The 12,515-nt window shown below is 39.2% G+C and overlaps 1 protein-coding gene across 3 annotated transcripts in view; it reads right to left on the bottom strand.

The window, feature by feature from the left end:
• The window catches only part of LOC105839353 (Down syndrome cell adhesion molecule-like protein Dscam2), a 146,516-nt gene that overhangs the window by 112,585 nt on the left and 21,416 nt on the right, over positions 1-12,515 (bottom strand). For all 3 annotated transcript variants that reach the window (XM_036291265.1, XM_036291266.1, XM_012685613.3), the window contains exon 2: positions 10,533-10,625. In XM_036291265.1, coding sequence (XP_036147158.1) covers positions 10,533-10,590 — 58 coding nt within the window. In that variant the 5' untranslated portion in view covers positions 10,591-10,625. The remainder of the gene's footprint in view (positions 1-10,532; positions 10,626-12,515) is intronic.

Here is a 12,515-nt window from a genome sequence, read left to right as displayed (position 1 = left end):
TATGTTAATATAATTAGGTTAAAATTGTTAAAGTCAATTAAGCAGATTCCATGCCCTGATTATACTAAGTTATATTTTATGTTAATGTAAATTCGTATACCGATGTATAAAAGTAATATTTTTAATTAAAAGCGAAATAAAACGTTGTACGTTGTTCCAGAAACTTTATCATTGTTGCAAAAATAATTTCTTTACAACTGTGCATTATTTTGGTATAAATTTCTGTCCAAATATTAACGTTAGAGAAAAAGTATGGTTTGATAGTTACAAAGTACCTGATAATGTTGATAATACTTAGTAATTTTAAAAAAGTAAAATTTTTTTGCTTATATTAACCAAAAACTTAATTAGCATTATTTTACTAAATATTTGATAGTTATTACTAAATTACTCTGTTTTCAGTGCACAATTGAGTTTATCTTCTTCGCTTCATCAGCTTCCAAGATTAATAGATCGCGCGCAAGGAAGAGAAATAGTCTCATCGTGCCGATCGTGCGAAAAATAAAGGACACTGGATTCTATTTGCCGGATTATCCATAGAAAAATCGACCGCCACGTAGAGCGCAATTTACTGAAATAATTAATACGGTGTTGGTAGGTGCAAGTAGTCGAGCGGGTGACGTGTCTGGCCGAGATTAAGGCGAGAGTACCATCCTGTGTGTTTAATGTCCTGTGTATGTACGATGAGAACGAAAGCTCTCGCGAGAAGGGAATGCTGAATAATGCAAGGTCTACGTCAAAGCGGGCTAGATCGATAGTATAAAAATAAGGCACACGTCGACTTCGATCAGTCGAAGAGAGCGCGAGCGAACGGAGAAGAGAGTAGAGCACGCGAGTTCAATACTCTGAAGCGAAAATTTCATCAGCTAGCCTTGCCGACCCCGCTGGGGGATGGTTAAATTCCGACGTGGTCGGCTAATTTGAATTCTTTTATGAAAGTTCACCCCGGTCGGAAGGTCCGAATAAAGCGGGATAGACCATCCGTTATCGCGAGAAATCACCGAATAACGAATCGCGAGCGGCTTTGTTTGTCCCGATCGATCGGACGTGACATGAAGACGCGGGAGCAGTAAAGATACCGCATTCATGCAGATTAATGTCGTCCAAATTAAACTTGTATGGCCTAAATCTCGCGACAAACGAACCATCATTAATTTCAATTGCGAAATTATTTGCAGGAATGAGATTCCATGTAAATTTGAGATTTATTTTTGTAATTTGTGATTATTCCGAGATAAATATATAATTGACGATTGTAATAATTGTTCAACTAATTTCGAAATGGATACTGTTACGTACAATATTAAATTGTACGTTGAACAAATTCGCTATGTGACTATCAATACGTACATTGCTGCACTTCATACACATGTTATCTTATTTTATCGAAGCATGTGACAACTTCCCACAAATAAATATGTATATATTGTCTAAGGTAGAAAACTTGCGTCTGATACAACACAATGCATTTTGCAAACTGTATGTATTCCGAACGAATAAACAGTCACCGCGCGATTTGTAACAATATTTGACGTAAACGAGCGCAGAGAGAGAGAGAGAGAGAGAGAGAGAGAGAGAGAGAGAGAGAGAGAGAACGATGGAGAGTGGACCATGGGAATATTAATCTTTTCTGCTGCGTGTATGAGTTCGTAAACATTATTAGTTTTGACGGCGGAAGCGATGCATTGATATTGGAGAACATATTTTCAGTTGCCAGCCGGTGTTTGCACGAGATTTATGCTATAGCAGAACGCTCTGATTTCTCAACGTCAATTAGCTATTATTAGTAACTATCTGGATTAGTTATTATTAATTATAATACAGTAAATTTAACAAGAGAATGACAAATCTAAATAAATGTCTATCTGAATTCAGATCACGTATTATGAAACTGTTTAAAATAAATTCCGAGAGATCGGAATTATTCAATTGTATATATTCATACAAAATAATATTTAAATAAATGTATTTTATCCATTACAGTTCAAATTCTAAGTGAAAATAAAATAACTAGCAGCTAAATCTAAGCAACGATTAAACAATTATTTGTAACAAATAGATTGAATAATATCCAAAATTTTATTTTAAAATTAATTTCTTTGAAAAAATTTAAATATATGCGTAATCTAAAAGTCAAACGCCTCAATTAATGATTATCTCGCATAGATTATGAAAATGGGACAATTAAAAAAAATGATGCCTTCATTTACACATTTTAAGTTAATTTTGCCAAATAGACGCATCGGAATTGACGTCACAAAGAAAAGGCAATCAACGACGGAGACGGATGGAGTTGATCAACTTTCGCGACAGATAATAATATATCTCGCAATTGACATTTCCCACGCAAATGAAAATCTCTGCGGATATCACACGAGGGAAAGCGTTGCAATTACGAACTCGCGGAGATACAATATCCTCGTTCACCCTCGCCGCCACCGTCCTCTACCCTTTTCCATCCAAATCGACTTCCTCCTGCTCCCTTGCGCCTCCTTTTCCTCCTGTTCCTCGTCCTCTCATCGACAAAGTCGTGTGCCACCGCCGGAGAACCGCGATAATCTTGAAATCAATAAAGTGTCACCGCGAATTTCTCCCGTGATGCACGTAGTGCGCAAGCTCCGCGTCATTCTAATTTGCGACGCGTCCGCCGTCGCATTATAGACGAAGCCGCAATCTGCCACCCTATAGGGCGCCGCGAAATTGGCGATAACGCATCCAGAAAGGTACGCTCGCTCACAGAATATCCTTTTACGTTAAAAATGCGTAACGCAATAATTCCATATGCTCTTGGCATATTGTGAAATATCGCAAAACAAATATAATGTTCGTTCTGCGATATAAAATTATAGAGAGGTATTTCCTGTCGTTTAAAAATAAAGTAAAATAAGTAAAATGCATCCCGGTATGTCCACATACAGAATTATGCACGTAACTCCAACGTAAATTTTTCTAAAAGGACGTAAAAAACACGTTTATCGAGATGTACTCAGGGATAATTGAGTCATTCAAGATGTACGAGTCTACCGTCGAAGTAGAAAATGTAGTCTGACTTAATTTTACGCGTAATAATGAAAAAAGCTCGATGCGTAAGGTTCGTGCGCATGTTTGGCAACAGGCGTGGAAGCGCTGTTACATTCGCGAGTGAAGGGCTTGTGGGCAGGCGGTGTTACATGAAACAGGAGCAAAGAAACGACGGCGGCGGCGGCGGCGGGTGAGGAAAGATAAAACTCGAGAGAGAACGTTCTCTCGGTGAGATTTTTCACACGGACGTAGTCGCATATTTACGAGAAGGAAAATCGAGTCGCTTCGCTTGCTACGATATTTATGGCGTGCCGGTTTCGCTATCAGATAGATTACCCTTTCCCTCCCCTCCTCCCCCTCCGCGGTAGGGAGAAACGTCGATCCTGATCGTATGTCGGCTGAACGGAAATCAACTGACTGTCTCAACGTCGTTTCCAAAATGTCATCGCTTTTTTCTCGCCCTCGTGGCATTCAACTACCTCTACAAGGCAATGGAAGCTTGTCATACGAACGGATTCGTTTCTTTTACTCTACTAATGTAAAATAGATTTTTTTTTTTTCAAAAAAAAAACTTCCTACGCTTTAATATAATGAGTAATTCACATTTAACAAGTATGTAATGCATAACCACATGTCAAAGAAATCAAAAAATGATCAAATTAATTAAATAACATAATCGGACTGCAATAAATGCGCCTATAACTGTAATGCTAATTAAAATAATACCTATTTATGAAACAAAACGCGTGCCTTAAAAGTTCTGTGATATTTAATATTAATTAAATTTAATTAATTCCCAGGAAAAAAAGAGGAAAAAATATATTAACCGGAAAATCGCACTCGTGTTCAACGATCTAATTTATTTTCGTCTCTTCTCCCCTCTTCCTTTCCTCCCTCCCGTACCGTGAAAAATGTCATCGTGCGCATTTAGTCAGCTATATTTGTGACGTCGCTTCCGTAATTACGCGCGCGGTGCAACATCGCGTGAAATTAATATTCGCGATGTGCAATAATATCGTTGAATAAAGATTCGCGCGCGGTTGGATAAAACGAATAATTTTGAGAGCGAGGGTTAATATCGGTGCGAGGCCGGCTATCGATCAATCTCCCGTCGAGCCTTTGACGGAGGACTCCCATAGAACCTTTATATCCGCAAGGAATCCCAATAAGTTTTTCGTCGAGGCTCCAATCCAATCGCCGCGACTCCCTGATTCTATCTTGGCCGCGCGGAAAGTGCCTTTTTCCCACGAGGCGGTTCTCGTCCGCACGGTTCTTTAAACGCGCGAAGGTGTGCTTCGCGCATGTACGCGCACACGGAGACACGTACGTGTCTGATAAATAAGTAACGTGGTGAATTCTCTCGAGCCGTGGGTTCAATGGACCGCTACCACCGCAAGTAACTGCCCTCTCAATTCCACCGTGCGATTAATAACGTTGAAAGCACGGATTCAGCTGGCTAGAAAAGATGAGGTTCGCTTTAACGCCTTAAGATCGTCTTAACCTCGCGTTGCAATTCCATAGCCTAAGATAATTTTGTTATAAACATTTTTTGTTATTTAGAGAAATAGAACAAAACATATTTAAATTTCATTCATGAATATTATAGCAATTAAGATAAAACTAGCTTGAAGTATTTAGTTTGAATAATAAAAGTGTCGCAATACAGTAGTTTAATAGTTAATGGTTTTCGTACTAAAAGAAAATTGACTATCGATGTAAATCAAACTTGTCCAAACGTAATAAATTAATCAAACAGATATCTCATTTTTAAAACGTATATACATAAAAAATATACATTAATGCTTGATAAACAAACGAGATTTGATTGCTAAATTTTTTATGACATTTTGCGTAAATTCAATTATAAATTTCAAACTGTATTTGCAATATGCAATGTAAAATATCTTGATCTTATTCTGCAAGATGTAAAAAAAATGTAAAAAAAAAAAGCATTACGGAATCGATCTCAGTTACCATTATGACATACTATCACATACAAAAAATGCAAAAGAGAAAAATAATTGTGCTGTACGCAAAACAAGTTCTTAATTCTGGTATGTTAACGAATTAATCAAACCACGTTGGAATTGGTACAGTAGAGAATTGAGAACTCCACAATAATTATAATATCAATCGCTATCCGCTAACGATGTTTACACATACTGCGTTAGCACATTACACCGCAACAAATTAAATAAGTATCAAATTATGTAAAAGGGGGTCAGATATTTTCACCCTCAAATTATATTACCCTTTTGATCACGTATTTATTTCGTATTCTAAATTTAAACATTTCTTCATACGTTGTTGATTCGTTCACATTTTTTTTTTATTTAAAAAAGGAAACAGAAAAATGATTAACTAAAATTTATTGAAAGAAAGTTATAAATTATATTCGATATTCCGAAGAATATGCAATGTGTCTCACATTTACGATACTTTATAATACTTTAACAAATATTGCAGAAATCAATCAACGTCAAAAATCGTGCTGCAAAAATGTCAAAATCGCAATAGTTTCCGAGTTGTAAAGCAGTTAAAGTTGGTTTATTGTATAGAACATATGCGACATCATGCTCATATTTATTCCACGGATTTGTCATTTATTATTTTTATTTTCTAAATGCAAATAAAATATAAATTCTACTGTTATACGTATCGTAAAGAAAACAAATTTTTTCCTTCCTGATATTTCCTTTCAAAATACATTCAAACAAATAATTCCACTAGTAAAAGAAATAATGAATACGAATAAGTTAATAAAGAATAAGCATCGTGCTGTTACTCTGTTGTTGTCCTAGACTTCTCTGCAAGACATATTTTTTGCTCTTCTTTGTTGCTCTTTCTTCGTAGCGCTTATACAACATTCGTAAAAGTAATGATTAATTGCAAACGTAAAAAAATATTGTAAAAAAATTTAGAAATCAAATTTCGCTTGTTTATCAATTCATATTAATATATTGGTATTCTATATAAAATGTAAGCAGTAAGAAAGGAAATCAATCAGTTGATCGATGTTAACTAAAACATTGGCTAATCAAAACAAGCGGTCGAAAATCCGTAAACGCTGTTTGAACGTCGACTAAGCGCGACGTGCGAAACCGTAAGATGTTTTGCGAGGAATCCCAATAAGGAATCCTCTTCCATAGTTACTTTTTATGATATCGGTGGTCCTCCTCGATACTCTCAACCGGTATCGAGAGAAGTGCTTTCAGTATCTCAAAATGATCAGGCGAAGAAGAAACGCGAGTGAATCGACGTGAGTGGATGTTGAATGTCAGTGCAGGATATATCGTTTTTTACGCGCCCTCACGTATACGACGACCGGTAAATAAATAACGCAGGGTTGGAAAGACGAAAGGGGTGGCCGCGAGCTACCCAGTCAGAAGTCGGACGGCGGTAAAGGGAAGTGATACCGGCCCGTGAAAGAGAATCAATTCGATTCGTACTCATTCCTTTCTTCGCTTCAACCTTTCGCCACCCCGGCTATCTTTCCCTCGTCCCACAACCCTGCCGAGTCCCGCGCCGCCCCCACGATGGTCGTTTCTTTCCACGGCTCTCGCAGTCGCGCTCCCCTCGCCCTCCACCTCGCGGCGCAACAAGTGCGCCCCGACTCGCATCTTTAAGAAAGCGGTCTCGTACCCCCGATCCGCCGCCCGTCTTCACCACCGTCACCACCTTCGCTTCCAACTTTGGCTCAAGCCACCACGTCGCCACCTAACACCGCCGTTTCACGACACAGCCGAGCGTTTCCCACATCGTCCTTTTTCTTCGTATCTCCTCTCTCATTCCTTCTCTTTTCTCACTCTTAGATATCCTTCGTTCTCTCTTCTTCCCTCCACCCGTCGCCGAGCCGTGACTACCTTCCAAATCACACCGCACTCTCCCATCTTCTTTCTCTTTGTTCTCTCTTTCTGCCTGTCGTTCTCCCGCTTTTTTTCTACTATTCTTCTCTCGAAATGGCTTACGCCTCCGTTCACCCTTCTCCCTCCTCCCTCCTCTTTCTGTTGATTGTCTTTTATTTCACATATTCCTCGACAGACAGAATGCACACCTGCAGAAAATGAGAGTGCAGCGAACAGACTCGGCAAACGAGGGTGGCGAAGAACTGAAAAAGAGACCTTGCAGTTTGACTAACACGAATACGAGGCGCTGATTTCAGAACTTTTACAGATACTTCGTGGCTCCGAATAATATCGCGAGATCTGGAGAAATGGAGTGAATGCTTGTTGCCCGATTATTTAAAAAAGTGCAGCGTAATTGCGAACGTGAAATTTCCAGGGAAGAAACGCTTATCGCTGATTAAATCGCAGATTGTATTGATTCATTAAATATATCAGATAAAATCGATATGATAAACCTTATTACATCACAAAATTAAAGTCGAGGAAAACGGCAGCAGTGTAGCACAGTAGCGCCCTATTTAATTTTTTCCAAGTTTAAAACTGTAGAAAAAAAGAATCTTGGAAAATTTTTGCTTAAATATTTATCTGTAATTTGTGAATCAATGTAATTTGTGAGTAAATTTAAAATATGAAAATTTATTTCTCTATAACACTGGCGGTTCTATTTTTTTTTGTCTTTTCTGATTCACCATATGTCGTAATACTTGAATCTAGATTAAATACTGCCGAATAAAACGCTTGATCGAAGCTGCCGATAAGCGAGAAATGTAATGAATTACCGGCGCGTCACGGGACACTACGCGTAACTACGCGGACATCTGCGACCCTGTCGAACGCGACGTCGGATCGTCATTCGATGAAACACGCTGAATTTATTGGCGGTTTAATGCCGCTTGGGACGTTTATAGGAGCGCAATAAATAAAGTCGAGCGCGCTATTACGAGTGACAGGAACGTTACGCCGGAGGCCAAAGTGGCCGGGAACACTGTGTCGCAGAGGCGCAGCGCGAAAATGCAAGCCCGATGCAGCCGGTTGACATTTTTCCCTGATATAATTGCAACGTGATGCAATTAATACAGAGACGAACGTCCGGCAAAAAAATGAGTTCTCTGTCTGTACCTTAATTAAGCTCAGATTAAGGGAGACTCTAAAGTAACGGAGGTAATTTGTAACGTCTATATAAAAAATATTATGAAAGGGACATAAAAGCGTAAAAAGGGGACGGAAATTCATAATGGCCGCTGTAACAAAAAACTTTTTTTACGTTCTTATATCTTGTTCATGACATTTTTTAGTGTTGCAATTTACCTCTGCAACTTTACTTTGGTCTTCCCTAATCAAATTTATTATCATAATTTGCCAACATCACAATGTTTAAATAACTACATAAAATGTACAAATCTACAAGATTTTAAATAAGCAACTATCAGATTGCAAAATAAATTACCAATGCGATTCTATCTTAAAGATGGTTAATTTAACTCAAGATTAAAAAACTAAGTTTTACAATAGGAGAGCTCAACTATTATATGTCGCAATCTGGAAGCGAGTGTAACATCCAAGGAAGCACGTTGACGTTGTCGTCTTCGATCCCGAAAACGCGCAACTTCCTCGAGAACGGCTCTTGCCGTCACCGATGATCGACGAAGCTGCCAGGCGAATGTGCCAGTTTAACGATCAGGAAATTCGACGAAAAGGAAAGTTATTAATGGCTAAAGTTGGACGACGTTGGAAACGATGTGCGCGCGCGCGCGCGCGTACGAACGCGACACCCTCTCGATTACAAAGCGCGCGAACGCGAGAAGTAACTATACGGCGAGGAGGTTACAAATTGCGCTTGAAAGTTGCCCTAGTGGGATAATGGATTCCGGAATAAACGAAACTGCCGTCAGGGCCATAATTTAAGCGGATGCCGTGCTGCGCGGCGGATCCGCTTTAGTCACGCGCTTTCGAGCCGGGCTCGACATCGAGCGAGAGGCTACGAAGTGGCAGAAAATCAATCGGACACCCCGGGACACTTCGAGGCACCCCCGCAAAAACGAGAGAGATTTCGCGGCCGCACCCGGTAACCGTGCTCGTGTCGAAAGGGAGGGCGGCATCGTGTGTTCGGAAGGTAACGAATACGCCTGTAAGCGCCTGTAAAGCGAGCCGTTACGCGGGCGGCCACAAAAATCGAGTAAAAAATACGATTCGGTCTGTACGGACCGTTTTGCGCGAAACCACGACGATTCGCATCGCGACCAATTGCAGCGCGCTCGCTGTCGCGGATGCATCACAGGTAATCAACGTTTAAAAAATCAATTCCTACATGACTTAAATTTAGTGTAAACCAAAAATATTCTATATTTTCACAACTGTGTAATATAAACTTTCAGTTGCTATTTATGGTAACGTTTAATTTATGGTAAAAATTTTATCTTTTACCTTTTTTTTGTGAAAAAAATAACTTTCTATTGCATATTTCTGCCTAATGCAAATTCTTATTCCTTTTTCTACACCATCAAACCTCAAATCTATTCGAAGTTCACACGGAAAATGATTGTGTCGAATCTAAATTCAAAAATTGTAGCTAGATACAAATCGGAAAATAACTTTATTGGGCTACCAAAATAATTACGTACGACGCTGAAACATGAGAAGTGATATTGAGTATCCTATATAACGGTAATTTAATAAAAATTTAATGAAAATTATTATCAGATCTGTATCTAGCAAAATTTTTAAATAATTCAGCAAAACCCTTCTTTCCGTGTAATAATAATAATTCATAAACAACGGCAATTTCGGAGCCCGCATTTCTCGTCGGACATTTTATATAACACGCTTCGCGTTTATTTCCACGAGGTGGAGGAACTTCGCGGATGTAATCGCAAATTAGTCGAATCTCGTTACAGAATGTAGAGGGCACATTGCAAATGCATGCATTTGAATTGTAGAACGCAAGTAATAGGCCAGCACGTTTATTTTCTCACAAAAGCAGCCGCGCATTTGTGACAGAGTTTACACATATGGCTTATCACGCACACTATATGCGCGTGCGATATGCAATCGTATGATACTGTTAAATTTTATGTGTGATCTAACAGCCGTGTGTCACCGTTGTCACAGAGAAAATAGATAATTCCCGATACAGTGTTTTGCCATTTTACTCAAAAAGGTAATTCTACAATTCTTGTCGAATACTTTGAAAAGGCACACGCTTCCAAGCTAACGTAAACTTTTAATTCAAATCAGCCTCATTAATTAATGGTACGAATCGTCATAAATTACTGTTGCGCTCCGACATTGTCTCTTATCTCATGTAACATTCGTGACAGGGTACCATCTACCGTTAATTATCAGCACGAGAGCATTGCGAGTCCTTTCTCTGCAGGCTACCATCGCGCACTTCAAGAATTCATTAAATTCAACCATCGAAGCCGAACCCGATAGGGTAACCCGTGCAATTTAAAGCCAAAGAAATTGATTTTTAAAGAGCGCAGCTGAATTATCATCGTAACGAGCGCGCGCGAGACGGCACCTGGATCATTTGCATGGGCACGGCCCAACGAATTGGATTCGCTCGGTAAAAGCTAGAGGACACAGCCCCCTCATGTTCTTACTTACCGCGAACAAGGATGAGGATGCTGAACAGCAGTGCGGTGCTGAACGGCCAACCGGCCATCCTGGCGTGGAGCGTTACGTCGATTCAGCTTCCTCCTGAAACAATACAAGCGTGCCCAATCAATCAACCCGTCCGCTATACCGCTATCCCGGAGCCAACTCCGATCCCTGCCTTCCCACTTCTCTCCTTTCTCTATCTCTCTCGCTCTCACTCGCTCTTTATCTGTCTCTACCTCTCTCTTTCTCTCCGTATCTCTTCCTCTCACTCCTCGTCCCTCAACGCAAAACCGTTGTCTGTCCCCGTCCTCGTCGTACGGGCCTCATCCCACCTTTCGATTTCTCCTCAACCCCCGTCCTCTTTCCTGGCAGACTGCCCGTTCCACGTCCAACCTCGTCCTCATACCGGCCCCCTTTCCCCTCTCGACACCAGCCAACCCCATCCCACTTGCACGCCAATCCTCTACGCCCCGTATCGACAATTTTTTTTTCCTCCCTCTCGAATCCGTGCCTGGGGGTTTGTCCGCTCAATGAAAGTCCTCCCAGACGGTGCACGTCGAGCGACGTACATAATCGTGAAACATGCGTGCCACACCAGCTTGGCGCTTGGAGTATCGGAAATGCCCTCGCTTGCGTTTGCGCGCGCGTTTTTTGCCGTTCGCGAGCCACGGAGTTCCTCGACCTCGCCGAGGTCCTTGAACAGATTCGTTGGAAATCGCAGTTGAATATACAGAGACTCTTTTTTATGCTAATACAAGCAAGTTGCACTCTTGATATCTCTTTATCGCAAAAAAAGATAATTGACACTTTCATGCATCCAATATTTCTAATTGTAAAAATAATTTTCTTTCATTTAGCGTAAAAATATAGTATTTAATATACTAATTATATTATTAATTTATTTATTAATTTCTCTTGTCATATTTATGTCATAATAATCAGATTTACTTTTGCCAAAAATTAAATTTTTTTTCTTGCAAAAAGTTAAAAAAAAATCAAATTTTTGTGTTTAACAAAAATTAATTCGCACAATTTATAACATCGTACGTCACTTAAACATATGGTTTCAATCGCTATAAAAGAAATATAGTAAAATTCTGAACGTATTATAAGCGACAGCACGTGGAGATAAAGGTTACATAAGACATATCGATAACCGTTAAACAGGACACCGATCTGCGATCACGAAAGTGCGAATCACTCGACGCCAAGGTGTTCATCCCTGCATATTGAGCAACGTTCTTTTTATAGAGATAAAAATGTTCGCGTTTTTCACCATGTCCTTTACGGACTTCATTCAAAGAGACCGAATCTGGAGCATTCGATTCGCTTCACGGCGCCGCGGTTGCATCACGGCAAAGCCAAAGGGTGACCTACACAACACCCTTATGCACTTCGTTCGTGTATACACGAGCGAACGCGAAGATGTAGTTCTTCTACCTTCGTTCGTCTCCGGTTATTTCTTTGCTGAATATTTTTCTACTCATACAGCTTCTACTCATACAGCAAGTATAAAGGAATGCACGTGCATCTCCTCCAATGTAAGAAAAAATAAAGCGTTAATTTAAAGAAATAAAGTTTTCTATAGTAAAAATATCCGAATTTTTTGTTTTGTGTTTCTTTCTATTATTAATTAATCATGACCAGTTAATATCGTCTCATCTCAATAATATAATAATTTCATTAATGTAAATTGAATAATATTAGAAGAAAAATATGGAATAAAACTATTTCTATTCCTATCTGTAAAAAAAGTTATAAAGAATAACACTTAATTAATTTGAAGTTCGTTAAAACTAGAATATTATTCTAAAAGAGAAGAAAATTAACTAAAAAACCATCGCTATTTCTTATATTTTATCAATTTCTTGCGCTCGTTAGCCGAAATATATATGCTCCAAAATGACTTGAACATTCCTGAAATTACCAAAGAATTAATCTGAAAATTTAAAGATTCCTAAAGGAAAATATTTTGAAAATGTATCCTGA

The sequence above is a fragment of the Monomorium pharaonis genome, chromosome 8 (assembly GCF_013373865.1).
Source record: "Monomorium pharaonis isolate MP-MQ-018 chromosome 8, ASM1337386v2, whole genome shotgun sequence".
Taxonomy (NCBI): Eukaryota; Metazoa; Arthropoda; class Insecta; order Hymenoptera; family Formicidae; genus Monomorium; species Monomorium pharaonis.
Note: the sequence above shows the minus strand (reverse complement) of the source record. Positions and strands in the feature narration are given on the sequence as shown.